The sequence below is a fragment of the Tursiops truncatus genome, chromosome 19 (genome assembly GCF_011762595.2).
Source record: "Tursiops truncatus isolate mTurTru1 chromosome 19, mTurTru1.mat.Y, whole genome shotgun sequence".
NCBI lineage: Eukaryota > Metazoa > Chordata > Mammalia > Artiodactyla > Delphinidae > Tursiops > Tursiops truncatus.
The window spans coordinates 55,893,257-55,907,944 of NC_047052.1; the positions used below are offsets into that span (position 1 = coordinate 55,893,257).

The following is a 14,688-nucleotide window of genomic DNA, read 5'->3' on the forward strand; positions in this document are numbered from 1 at the left end:
GTGACTAGGAAGTAAATGGGGGAAACTAATAGAAAGTAAGGGTTCTAGGAAGACTTGCCTCAGTGCCACCTCTATCTCTGTGATAAAGGTTGTTCTTTCCCTGGTACAGGAAGTGGGGGAAATGTGTGCCCTGCTTTCAGGCAGATAGGTGGAGGGCAGAGAGCTCCTCCTGTGTCTGGTTTTTCTTAATTGCCTCCAGCTCAAAATACTGTTTAAGTCAAAGTAGCATATTTTTGAGGTGGCCTGTCCTGATCCCTTTCAAGTCCAACCCAGCAAGCATTTCTTCCTTCATCGAAAGGAACCACCACCAATAATACAGCGGAAGTGCTTGCTATGGGCATTGCACTGCTCTAAGCACGTCAGATGTGTCAATTCATCTAATTTTGTCACAATCCCATGAGAGAAGTACTATTAAACTCTCATTTTCAAGTACTGTTGCTTCTTAAGCTTTGCTAAAGTGGTGGACTATCTAGTTTGTATCTGTGGGTCATAGTGTATTAAATGTTAAGTCCTTCTAAATAGGGAAGTCACCCATCTCTGCAAAACCTCACACCACAGTAAAACAGCCAGATAGAGAGATTTGCTTTGCCCAGGCGCTGCCCATGGTGGTTGATGGAAGATTTAATCACCCACGATATTTAGAGTAGTATTTTTGTTTTACTTTGTTCTGTTTTGTTTTGATTTGAAGTATAGTTGATTTACAATGTTGTGTTAGTTTTGGGTGTACAACAAAGTGATTCAGATAAAAATGTACATGTATATATGTATATATATGTCTAGGTATATATACGTATGTATATACACATATATATATTCTTTTTCAGATTCTTTTCCCTTGTAGATTATTACAAGACATTGAGTAGAGTTCCCTGTGCTGTACAGTAGGTCCTTATTTGTTATCTATTTTATATACAGTAGTCCGTATCTGTTAATCCCAAACTCCTAATTTATCCCTCTCCGCCACCTTTCCCCTTTGGTAACCATAAGTTTGTTTTCTATGTCTGTGAGTCATTGCTGTTTTGTAAATTCACTTGTATCTTTTCTTTTAAGATTCCACATATAAGCGATATCATATGATATTTGTCTCTCTCTGTCTTACTTCACTCAGTATGACCATCTCTAGGTCCATCCTTGTTGCTGCAAGTGGCATTATTTCATTCTTTCAGAGTGCAATTTGGGGACTGAATCACTGGAGCTGAGCTTGCAAGTTAAACACGGACATGATGTGACATCACCAGATATCTGCCAGGGCGTGTCGGCTATGGGGGTGACCTTTCTCTCCCTTCCTTGCAAGGGAGGGAGAGATGGAAATCTAAGAATAGATATCATTGCCTTTCTGGGACTCTCTCCTTGCAGACTGGGGAACTGCGGCCTCACAGCCACTGACTGCCAGGATCTGGCCTCGGCTCTCACCAAGAACCAGAGCTTGACACACCTGTACCTGTCAGGAAACAGCCTGGGGAGTGAAGGCATGAATCTGCTGTGTCGAGCCGTGAAACTTCCCAACTGTGGTCTACAGAGGCTGATGTGAGTCCAACTCGCTGCCCTGCGAGGATTCATAGCTTTATTACAAAGAGCAGAAAGCAGTGGGGAATGTGGAAATTGTCAGGACGAAGGGACCTGATAAGTGCCACATCCTGCTCCTCCTGAGAGCGTCTATATTTCATCCTTCCGTGGAAAATTCCACCTCTGCCTCTGTGTTTTCTTACAGTGGGAAGTCCTCATTTATCCAAATACAGCTGATTCTCATTACTGGTGGCAGTTGTGTTCTGTAAAGTTGCCGTGAATACTGAATTAGTAAATGCTGAATTAGCGAATACTGAACCATTGCTCCTGGGGGGGGGGGAGGGAATACAGGGTTAGGTTCCTGGGAGCCGCTGGTCACATTTTTTAAAATTTATTTTATTCAAGTATAGTTGATTTATATTGTTGTGTTAATATCTGCTGTATAGCAAAGTGATTCAGTTATACATATATATATTCTTTTTCATTATGGTTTATCACAGGATATTGAATATAGTTCCCTGTGCTATACAGTAGGACCTTGTTGTTTATCCATCCTATAGATAATAGCTTACATCTGCTAATCCCAAGCTCCCAATCCATCCCTCCCCCAGCCTCCCTCCCCCTTGGCAAGCACAAGTCTGTTCTCTATGTCTGTGTGTCTGTCTCTGTTTCATAGGTAAGTTCACTTGTGTCACATTTTCTTCAACCAATCAATACATAACCTTGTTTTGTGTGTTTCTTTTTAAAGATACTTTATTTAATGCATATTATTGATTCGTTAACATTGAACTCACAGCCCACAGCACTAGATCTCATCCCTGAAGGAAGCTTATGTGATACATATGTTTTCTCCATAAAGCACATCCCAGCCTTCTTACCCTTAGGACACTAGACAGCACCTTAGCACTACCCTTGGGGGCCATTTTAAACAATGAAGTCACCACCAACAACCAAAAAAACCACAAAAATGCAAAAAATCATGGCGTTAACTGGACCGTGAAAAGGATGCCTGTTTATGGTGGGACAGCTGAAAAATTCCAACCTCAGCTAGGAGCATGTGCAACCGACAACTCAAATTTTTCTCTGCTCTGCACATTATTGATTTGAAAATATCGGTTTTTGGGGACACCAGTGTTCGCAAGGAGGCGGATTCAGGAATGCAGAGTCCATGAATAATGAGATTTTTCAGTACTTCCCTGGTGGTCCAGTGGTTAAGACTCTGTACTTCCAATGCAGGGTGCACTGGTTTGATCCCCAGTCAAGGAACTAAGATCCCACGTGACGTGTGGCCAAAAAAAAAAAAAGAGACAGATGAGATTTTTAGACGAGGGTACTGGTGATGTAGGATTATTAGCCAGAAAGTGTGTGTGACACCCACACATATCTGGGGGTGCTGCATACCCTAGCTATTTTACAGTAGGTGTAGGTGTCCCTGTCACTGTTTTAAATACTGCCTCCTCGTGTTGCCAGACTCTTCCATCAGAAATCTTTGGTTTGACGGTAAGAATGTGAGACTGTCAGCCCTGCTCAGGGCCGACAACCAGCTCTGCCGTTTCACCTCTTTGACCCATTAGTCCACCAACAACGTCACGTGAGGGGAAAATATTCGTGCATTAATGGTGTACCTGTAGCCAGAAATTCTGTTGAAGCATATAACTTTGATTCATATGTCTACCTTACGACGAGTTCTAAGGTTCCCCAGTGAGTAAGTATGGGGAGATAGCAGTGTAGAGAGACTAGTGGGCACCACCCCCTCGCCAAGATGTCCGTGTCCTAATCCCCGGAACCTATGAATATGTTACCTTACGTGGTAAAAAGGACTTTGCAGTGTGATTAAGTTAAGAATCCTGAGGGACTTCCCTGGCGGTCCAGTGGTCAGGACTCCATGCTTCCACTGCAGGGGGCGGAGATTTGATCCCCGGTCAGGGAACTAAGATCCCTCAAGACGTGCGGTGCAGCCAAAGTAAAAATAAAATAGAATAGAATAAAAGAGCAAAAGAAAAAAATTTTAAAAATAATCTTGAGATGGGAAGATTCTCCTAGATTATCTGGGTGGTCCCCATGTAATCACACATGTCCTTCAGAGGAAAGAAGGAGGTAGGAGACTCACAGGTGGAGGGGTGATAACAGAGTGATACAGTTGCTGGCTGGAGATCGAGATCTAAGGCATGGGGGCAGCTTCTAACAGCTGGAAAAGGCAAGGGAACAGATTCTCCCCAGAAGGAACACAGCCCTGCTGACACCTTGATTTCCAGACCAGTGAGACCCTGACCTCCAAAACCGTGAGATAACATAGGTGTGTTTTTAAAACACTAAGTTTGTGGCCACTTGTTACAGCAGCCACAGGAAGCGAATGCATTGAGTATGGAGGAAAATTTTAAAAAGATGGATTTTGAGTAGCATCCAGCACGTGCACTGTGCCAGGTGTTCCAAGGTCATCCCATCCCTGACACCCACAGGAGGAGAAAACTGAGGCCGAGGGGAGTTGCTCACATGAGGTCACACTGAGGAACACGTATGACCGTCCTCTTTCCCTGTGTGTGCCCTGCAGATTAAACGCGTGCAACCTGGATGTGGCTGGCTGTGGCTTTCTTGCGTTTGCACTCATGGGCAACAGACATCTGACGCATCTGAGCCTTAGCATGAACCCCTTGGAAGATGACGGGATGAACCTTCTGTGTGAGGTCATGATGGAGCCGTCTTGTCTCCTCCAGGACCTTGAGTAAGTTTCCCTGGTTGTTGGGGATCAACTCTACCATGGGGGGGCCTGAGGTTCTAGAATGTCAAGAGCGATGGTACCACAAATGAGTTCTAGGGTCGACTGAGGCTCATTCTTTCCAGTGGACACTCTGCGTAAGTTGATGTGTTGACACTGCAGTGAGTATGGGAAGGAAAGAGAAAGTATTCTGAACGGGAGCCCCGTGGAAGGATCTGTGGGATTCTAGGACATGCTTGATCTCTAAAACCTCTTTACTTTTTAGAACATCTTGCACCAGGTTAATCTTCAGCTATTCATTCTGTTTGTGGGGTGGAGGGGGAGGGGGGCAGCTGTCTACCTCTCAATCCCTTTTCTCTCTGGGGCTCAAATTTCTTCACCCCTATTGGAACATTTTTATATACTAGGAGTATTCCATCACTAAACCAACTAGAAAAAATTAAAGGACCTCAACGAACAGAAATAAATCTCTAAGCTTGAAACCAAGCAATAATCACTCAATATTTCAGTTAATGTCTCCCGGATGCATAAGCAGTATTGAATGTGTCACAAAGAAAGGATCCTAGCAGTTTCCACTTCAGGTATTCTTACCATGTGGCAGGCATGTGGTTCTCAATATTTCTGCAGTTCCCCCACCAATCATACACCAGGGGGAACTAAAACTCCCAAGGACCATAAACCTTGCTTGGGTCTCACGTTCTGTCCTTGAGGATAAGCAAATCATAATAATAAATGAAGCACGATATGGTATTCCATTTAATGGTGCATAATAACTTTTAAAACCCCCCAGAGCTGGGACTTCCCTGGCGATCCAGTGGTTACGACTTTGTGCTTCCACTGCAGGGAGTACGGGTTCAATCCCTGGTCAGGGAACTAGGATCCCACATGCCAAGTGGTGTGGCCAAAAAATAAAATTTTAATAAATAAAATCCCCAAAAGCTGGACACTGGGCTTATGTCCAGTGTTTTAGTCATGTGTCCCTTATCAAACTCTGTGTGCTTGATAGCCTTTTCTTATGATCGATTACAAAGGTAGAGTTAGTGGACCAAAATGTGGGACCACTTTGAGAGCTCTCCCTCCCCAAAAATAAGTAAACGAAAGGAATCGGATAGAGATCATAGTACACAAACCTCTGAGTAGCCCCCAAGTATTAATTCTTCTATTTCTTTTCATGGAATTGGCATTTTGAGCCCTAATGCTGCATGGTATAGAAAATTCAGCTTAGTCCATTGGAGACGCCATTTCTTTGGGGTTGCACTTAAGTGCTGGGAGATTTTCTGGTCCTCACCATCACCATTGGTCCATACTGGCCTCTAAGACTTGTTCATTCCCACCTGGTCTTCACAAGTGAGTCCTTCCTCGTTCTTTTTTCTTTTTCTTTTTTTAAATTTATTTTTGGCTGCGTTGGGTCTTCGTTGCCGCATGCGGGCTTCCTCTAGTTGTTGCGAGTGGGGGCTACTCTTCTTTGCTTTGTGCAGGCTTCTCATTGCGGTGGCTTCTCTTGTTGCAGAACACGGGCTCTAGGCACATGGGCTTCAGTAGTTGTGGTGCACGGGCTTCAGTAGTTGTGGCGTGCAGGCTTCAGTAGTTGTGGCTCATAGGCTTAGTTGCTCCATGGCATGTGGGATCCTCCCAGACCAGGGATCAAACCCATGTCCCCTGCATTGGCAGGTGGATTCTTAACCACTGCACCACCAGGGAAGCCCTCCTTCCTCGTTCTTGATGTGAATGCCTCATGGAGATGGACCCAGTGGGATCATTCTGTGCTGAGCACACTAAGTTGATGATGTGAGACTCTGGAGCTGTTTCTGTCATGTCTACTCAGATGACTCATATAGTCACTACTGAAGGGGCCATTTCCACCCTCTCCCACTCCTCCTGGGAACAGACACACAAGACCCCTTCTCCTTTTGGATCCCAAACCCTACCTAATGTTTCAGTGACTTCTATCATCTTTTCTGTCCCTCTCAGGACTCTGTCCCTTTGTCAGAGGCTCTACCAATTTCTACTGGCGTTTTTTTCCATCTCTCTCCCTGCCCTCCACCAGGGAGAATGTTTATCTCATTTTCAGGTGAAAAGAATGCTCTGATAGCTCATTTCTTTGTCTGAAGACGCCTCCAGTCTCTTCAAAAACTTTCCCCACCCTCTGCTATTATCTGTCTCTTGAGATGATAAACTGTCCTAAGCTGTTCACAGGGATGGACAGAAAGATCCCCAGTTAGGAAGGAACAAGGGGAATCTCTACTAATGTTTCTGAACCTTATCCCACTGTGGCGCTCTCCTCAAAAGGAGAGATATTGTCTCTCTCTAAATCTCGCTCAATAATCTCCATCTCTCTCCTCTTCATCTCAACCTCTCTCTCCCTCTCTCTCTCCATCTCTCTATATCTATTCATCTCTTTCTGTCTTCATCTCTCTCTCTTCATCTCTCTCTCTCTCTCTCTCCATCTCTCTCTCTCTCACGCTCTCTCTCCCCCACCGACCCCCACTTCCTTCCTCTTGCAGATTGGTAAAGTGCCGTCTCACTGCCGCTTGCTGCAAGAATCTGTCCTATGTCATCACAAGAAGTCAACACCTGAAGAGCCTGGATCTAGCCGCCAATGCCCTGGGTGACCACGGGATTGCAGCGCTGTGTGAGGGATTGAAACAGAAGAATTCTCTGAGGAGACTTGGGTACGTTCCTGGGATCACCTCTTTGAGGGCTGGGCACAGAGTGAAGGGGACCCAAACGTTAAGTCGCTTGAACAAAGACCGTGTTCTGATTTTCACAATTCCATCAAATTAGACAGCATACAACCACGGCAGAGTAACAGACTGAGGCACAAATTCCAACTGGGCTCCTTTATGTGGATGAATTAAATAGCCAACGCTTGAGAACAGGGTCTGGAGGTAGTGAGAACTAAATAGATGCATGTTTACTGGAAAACCCATGTGTGCTGAGCACAGTGCCAAATGGTGGAGGTATGGACATATATGGACCATGGAGTGGCTGCAATTATGGTCTAGTGAGAAAGGTGGACCAAAGAGCAAATGATGACATGGCTGGTTCTCAAACCCTAGTAAGCATCAGAATCACCCCAGAGGCTTGTTTAAAACAGTGTGCCAGTACATACAATGGAATATTACTCAGCCATAAAACAAGAATGAAATAGTGCCATTTGCTGCAACATGGATGGACCTAGAGATGGTCATACTAAGTGAAGGAATTCAGACAGAGACAGACAAATACCATATGATATGGCTTATATGTGGAATCTAAAAAAAAGGATACAAATGAACTTATGAAAAAGAAACAGACTCACATAGAAAACAAACATCGTTACTAAAGGGGAAACATGGCGGGCAGGGATAAATTACAAGTTTGGGATTAACATATACACACTAATATATATATATATATATATATATATATATAATATCCAACAAGGACCTACTGTACAGCACAGGGAATGCTACTCAATATTCTATAATAACCTATATGGGAAAAGAATCTGAAAAAGAATGGATATATATATATAATATATATATATATATACACAATTGAATCACTGCTGTACACCTGAAACTAACACAACATTGTGTCAATAAATCAACAATATAATGTAAAATAAAAAATTTTTTAAAAAAAGAACTGAAGCACTGACACATGCTACAATGTGGATGAACGTTGAAGACATTAGGCTAAAGTGAAATAAGCCAAATACAAAAGGTCACATGTTGTATGATTCCATTTCTATGAAATATCCAGAATGGGCAAATCCATAAAGACAGAAAGTAGACTACAGGCAGACCTCATTTTATTGTTCTTCCCAGATACTGTGTTTTTCACAAATGGAAGGTTTGTGGCAACCCTGCATCAAACAAGTCTATCAGTGCCATTTTTCCAACATTTTCTCACTTTGTGTCTCTGTCACATTTTGGTGATTCTCCCAATGTTTCAAACTTTTTCATTTTTATTATATTTGTGATGGTGATCTGTGAGCAATGAGCTTTTTTTTCACTTTCTAATTTTTTAACTGAAATATAGTTCATTTACAATGTTGTGTTAGTTTCAGGTATACAGCAAAGTGAGTCAGTTATACATTATACATATAACTATTTTTCAGATTCTTTTCCCTTATAGGTTATTACAGGATATTGAGCATATTCCCTGCGCTATACAGTAGGTCCTTGTTGGTTACCTATTTTATATACAGTAGCTTGTATCTGTTAATTCCAGATTGGTGAACTTTGATGACTTGATGAAGGCTCAGAAGATTAACATTTTTTAGCAATAAAGTATTTTTTAATTAAAGTACACTGTTTTGGGACTTCCCTGGTGGTGCAGTGGTTAAGAATCTGCCTGCCAATGCAGGAGACATGGGTTCAATCCCTGGTCCGGGAAGATCCCACATGCCGTGGAGCACCTAAGCCTGCATGCCACATCTACTGAAGCCCGCACACCTAGAGCCCATGCTCTGCAACAAGAGAAGCCACCACAATGAGAAGCACACGCACAGCAACAAAGAGCAGCCCCCGCTCACCGCAACTAGAGGAAGCCCACGCATAGCAACGAAGACACAATGCAGCCAAAAATAAATAAATAAATATTTTTTTAAAACTACATTGTTTCTACAAACAATAAATGCTGGAGAGGGTGTGGAGTAAAATGAACCCTCTTGCACTGCTGATGGGAATGTAAATTGATACAGCCAGTATGGAGAACAGTATGGAGGTTCCTTAAAAAACTAAAAATAGAGCTACCATATGACCCAGCAATCCCACTCCTGGGCATATACCCAGAGAAAACTGTAATTCAAAGACACATGCACCCCAATGTTCATTGCAGCACTATTTACAATAGCCAGGACGTGGAAGCAACCTAAGTGTCCATCAACAGATGAATGGATAAAGAAGACGTGGCACATATATACAGTGGAATATTACTCAGCCATAAAAAGAAATGAAATTGGGTCATTTGTAGAGATGTGGATGGACCTAGAGACTGTCCTACAGACTGAAGTAAGTCATAAAGAGAAAACCAAATATCATATATTAACGCATACATGTGGAATCTGAAAAAATTGGGAAGGTAGATTCTTAACCAGGGGACCACCAGGGAAGTCCTGCTGCTGATTTATTTTATACCTAGTTGTACCTCTTAATCCCCTACTTCTCTATTGCCCCTCCCCCACCACTGGTTTTTTTCTCTGTGCCTATGACTCTATTTGTTTTCTTCATTCATTCATTTTATTTTTTAGATTCCACATTTAAGTGAAAACATACAGTGTTTGTTGTTCTCTGTCTGACTTACTTCACTATGCATAATACACTCCAGGTCCACCCATGTTGCTGCAAGTGGCAAGATTTTGTTCTTTTTCATGGCTGAGTAGTATTCCGTTGTGGTATTTATTTTTGGCTGCATTGGGTCTTTGTTGCTGTGTGCAGGCTTTCTCTAGTTGTGGCAAGTGGGGGCTACTCTTTGTGGTGTGCAGGCTTCTCATTGCGGTGGCTTCTTTTGTTGCGGAGCATGGGCTCTAGGCACGTGGGCTCAGTAGTCGTAGCTCGCGGGTTTCAGTAGTTGTGGCTCGCGGGTTTCAGTAGTTGTGGCTCGCGGGCTCTAGAGCACAGGCTCAGTAGTTGTGGTGCACGGGCTTAGTTGCTCCATGGCATGTGGGATCTTCCTGGACTAGGGCTCGAACCCATGTCCCCTGTATTGGCTGGCGGATTCTCAACCACTGTGCCACCAGGGAAGCCCCCCGCTGTGATTTTAAAGTTGTGGTGGAAGTCAAACGTGTTGAAGGAGGGATCTGGATCTTGGGGTCATTCCTTGGCTGTGCTGTGCTCTCTAAAGGTTGGAGACATGTGGACTGACCTCCAATGGCTGTGAGGCCCTCTCCTCTGCCCTCTCCTGCAATCAGCACCTGACCAGCCTAAACCTGATGCAGAACAATTTCGGTCCCAGAGGGATGACAAAGCTGTGTTCGGCCTTTGCACAACCCACATCTAATCTACAAACCATCGGGTAAGTCCCCGGCGATGTCTTCTGAAATACGAACCTCCTTCTGCTAAGGCACACTAATTGGCGGAGAAGCAGTGGATCTGAGAAGCTGAGACCTTGTGTCATCAACCAGATCTTTATCCAACCGCTAAGTGCCCACCGTGTTCCAGGCACCGCCTGGGGTGCTGTGGATACAGGGTGGGTACAGTGCCTGGTACCCTGGGGTTTCCTCTGGGGATGGGTTTGGGGAGCGTGGAGGGATGACATACAAATAAAATGTTTATCTTCCAAAAAAACCCCTAAAACTGGAATTACCATAGGATCCAGCCATCCCACTTGTGGGTATACACCCAACAAAATTGAAAGCAGGTTTTCGAAGAGATATTTGCACATCTGTGTCCGTAGCAGCATTATTCACAATAGCCAAGAGGTGGAAGCAACCCAGGTATCTACTGATGGGTGAATGGATAAATGACGTGTGGTCTGTCCATACCATAAAATATTATTCGGCCTAAAAAGGAAGGAAATTGACACATGCTACAACGTGGAAGAACCTTGAGGACATTATGCTTGGTGAAATAAGCCAGTAACAGAAAGACAAATACTACATGATACTACTTAGGTGAGGTCCCTAGACTCATCAGATCCACAGAGACAGAAAGTGGAATGGTGGGGGCCTGGGGAGCGGGAGACGGGGAGTTAGCGTTTAACGGGGACATAGTTTCAGCTGGTGGAGATGAAAAGAGTTATAAGGATGGACAGTGCTGATGGTTGCTCAACAGGGTGGATGGACTGAGTGCCACTGACCTGTACGATGAAAAATGGTTCAGATGGTAAAGGTTATGTGTATTTTCCCACCATTAAATGTTTTTAATGTTCAGGATTACTGCAGGTGGTAAACACCAAGAAGGAAACAAAAGAGTAAGAGAGAGTGACCCGGTGTGGAATTAATTTTGACGATAGAAAAAGTATTTGCTGCTTAGCACCTCATGTTTGTAGACAAAATAGAAGCTCAGGGCACCCCTGGAGGTGAAGAAGTACAGCTGTGATTGAGGGAAGTAAAGACCTGACTGGAGAAACATAAAACTTGTGGCAGCACAGAAGGCCCCTTGTGGTCGATTGTGATGTATTTATATCAGTAGCAAACTTCCCGGTTGACTAACTGGTTTCTCCTGTATGGTCCAGCGTACAGCAGGTGGATTTATCCAGGGGTCAAGTTTTGACTGATGGACGCCACCAGAAAGAACACGATGGTTGTGGTGTGAAATCCGAGGGGGAGGGTGGATTGGAAAGCATGGCTCAGTGGATTTGGAGATCTTGATGCAGCCAAAGAGAACGGTTTCAGCGATCACTTCAGCGAGTGAGCTGAAAAGGCAGAAGGCTGTGTTGAAAAGGGGCATATTTGTGTCGGTGACTCACGAGGCAATGGAGCCTTTGATGAGATAAGGTTGTGACTTAGGGGACTTAGCAGGTAAAGATGAGAAGAGGCAGACCTAGATTTTACTAATGGACCTTTCAGGAGGCTGTTTCCTCATCTGTCAAATGGGGACAATACCATGTGTCTATTTGGATACCTGTTTCTCTCTCCCAGAATATAAGCTTCATGATGGTGGGGATTTTGCCTTGTTCATCACTGTGCCTCTAAACCCTGTAACAGGACCTGGCACAAAGTCAGTTCTCAGGAAGGAGTTCGTGAATGGATGAAATAACCTTGTCTGTCTCTTCAGATAGCTATGAGGGACAGGTGCCTGTAAAAACTCAGTGTAGCGTCTGCCCTGTAAAGGGTTCCTTTACAAGGAGGGACTGACTTTCGTTCTATGGGGAACACGCTGTTTCTCCTCAAGAATACAAGAGGAGGGACTTCCCTGGCGATCCAGTGGTTAAGACTCCGTGCTTCCAGTGCTGGGGATGGGGGTTTGATATCTGGCCAGGGACCTAATATCCCACATGCCGTGTGGTGTGGCCAAAAATTAAAAAAAAAAGTGCAAGAGGAGGTTTCAGCCCCTTGGTGGGGTGTCCAGGAATTCTGAGGAAGGGAGAAGCGTCAGAAGCAAATTCTCAGAGTAGTAAGTCCCCTTTTTGCTCCCCAGGCTGTGGAAATGGCAATATCCTGCTCGAATAAGAAGGCTTCTGGAGGAGCTAGAGCGACTCAAGCCGCACATTGTAATTGGTGACGGTTGGTATTCTTTTGCGGAAGATGACCGGTACTGGTGGAAAAACTGAAGACGTAAAAACCCTCCCCACCCACACTCACTCTGATGGAGGAAACTTCTAGGGTCCAGCTGTGCCCAGGGGTTCCTTTTCAAAGATGGATAATGATTTCTGATTCTCATAAAGCCCTCATAGGTAGTGATTCTTGTGTGTCCACTTTAACTTGGTCATTGCATTTGCCTGAGGTAGGCTTGTGAACTTCATGTCATAGGACCTCAGTATCTGTGAAATGTCTGTCCTACCAGAGGGCATGGAGAGAGAATCAAATAAACACTGAGCATTTGGAAAAAGCATCCAGTGGCCTTTTTTTTTTTTTTGGCTGCGTTGGGTCTTCATTGCTGCATGTGGGGTTTCTCTTGTGGCGAGCGGGGGCTACTCTTCATTGTGGTGCGCGGGCTTCTCATTGTGGTGGCTTCTCTTGCTGCAGAGCACGGGCTCTAGGCGTGCAGGCTTCAGTAGTTGTGGCACGTGGGCTCAGTAGTTGTGGTACACGGGCTTAGTTGCTCCACGGCATGTGGGATATTCCTGGACCACAGATCGAACCCATGTCCCCTGCGTTGACAGGCGGATTCTTAAATACTGCACCACCAGGGAAGTCCCTCCGGTGGCCTTCTTGATCAATGTGGGTGTGATTCCAGAGCAGAGGAGGGAGGACTTAGGTCCTTAAAAGTGCCCCCAAATTTTGATAACACAGATCTGCTGGTTTTTTAAAGCACATATCTGAATTTCAAAGGAGGATGTGACTATCATTCAACATCTGAGATATAAACACAAAGCTGAATTTATTGCTTAGTGTAGTAAAGAACAACTGGTCTACCACAGTCTCTCCCTCAAACCAACCCCAAGAGGTAGGTAATAGTTTCCCTATTTTACAGATAAGGAAACAGAGGCCGATGGATGTTGACATTTGTCTGTCTGGTGTCACAAAGTCAATTAGTAATCCAGAGAAAACTCTAATTGGAAAAGACATGTGCACCCCAATGTTCACAGCAGCACTATTAACAATAGCCAAGACAGGGAAACAATCTAAATGTCCATCAACAGAGGAGAGGATAAAGATGTGGTACGCGTATACACTGGAGTATTACTCAGCCATAAGAAAGAATGAAATAATGTCATTTGCAGCTACATGGGTGATCATACTAAATGAAGTAAATCAGGAGAAAGACAAATACCATGTGGCATCACTTATATGTGGGATCTAAAGTATGATGCATAGTTGCATGCACATTTCTTTTTATATTTGCGCCCCCCGGAAGGCAGAGCAAGAGGACAGGGAGCATCTCCTGGAAGGCAACCGTTGGCAAATCCAGGGACATCGCCCTGACCTAGTACGTCTGGCCACGGGGTGGGGACCCAGGGTGGGCACATGCTGCCTCCTGGATGACTCTGGGCTCTTCCGTTGTCATTTTCTCCAGTTGGATCCTTTCCCCGTGTCATGTGATGGAGCACTCCCTTCTACCCACTCCTCACACTCTGCAGGTGGGTAATGTTGGGGGTGTGTGTGGTGTGAAGCCATGTCAGGTCTGATCCTCTAAGCTACAAGTCACAGAATTCCTGACCTGAGGTCACTGAGTAGAAGTTCCCCGACTGGTGAGTTTAGTGAATTCAGCAGCACCGGGAGAGCAGGATCTCAACCCACCTCCCTGCCATTCCCTTGAACCTCCCCTGGAGCTCACTAGGTGGCGGTAGAGCGTCACCCAGAAAGGACGGCTCACACGTCCCCAGGGCAGGTGTTTCATCCTCAGCACTGTCGAACTTTGGGGCAGGATAATCCTTTGTGGTGGGCAAGGGGGCTGTCCTGTGCACGGTAGGGCATCGAGCAGCATCCCTGGCGTTTACCAACTAGATGCCAGGTGCAACCCACCCCCGGTCCTGAGAACTAAAAACGGCTCCAGACATCGCCAGACGCTACCTATGGGGCACACTCACCACCATCCGAGAACTGCCACTCTACGTTAAACAGAGAAACCTCCCTCGGAAGCACCGCCACACCCCGCGGGACAGAACTGCTTCCCTGGCAAGCCCACATCGGCGTGTAATGCTGAGGGTGTGGCCACTTCTCGTTTCCCTCGTAGGAGGACAGCTGTTTCGTAGACCCAAAGGTATAGCTGCCAAAACTTGGAAGCAACCAAGATGTCCTTCAGGAGGTGAGTGCATACAGGGCCTGGAGAGGGTAAGCGGCACCTGCTGGCAGAACAGGGACTTGAACCCTGGTTCCTCACCCCTGCATTAGGTGCCTTCCCGGGACAGGAATTAGCTGTCAGTGACCAAGG

At 45.1% G+C, this 14,688-nt stretch overlaps 1 protein-coding gene across 1 annotated transcript in view; it reads left to right on the forward strand.

Moving 5' to 3' along the window:
* Positions 1 to 12,936, forward strand: part of NLRP5 (NLR family pyrin domain containing 5) — a 29,104-nt gene extending 16,168 nt beyond the window's left edge. The window contains exons 7-11 of the mRNA XM_004326224.4: positions 1,357 to 1,527; positions 4,058 to 4,228; positions 6,727 to 6,894; positions 10,055 to 10,225; positions 12,292 to 12,936. Coding sequence (XP_004326272.3) covers positions 1,357 to 1,527; positions 4,058 to 4,228; positions 6,727 to 6,894; positions 10,055 to 10,225; positions 12,292 to 12,424 — 814 coding nt within the window. The 3' untranslated portion in view covers positions 12,425 to 12,936. The remainder of the gene's footprint in view (positions 1 to 1,356; positions 1,528 to 4,057; positions 4,229 to 6,726; positions 6,895 to 10,054; positions 10,226 to 12,291) is intronic.
* Positions 12,937 to 14,688: the final 1,752 nt, after the last annotated feature.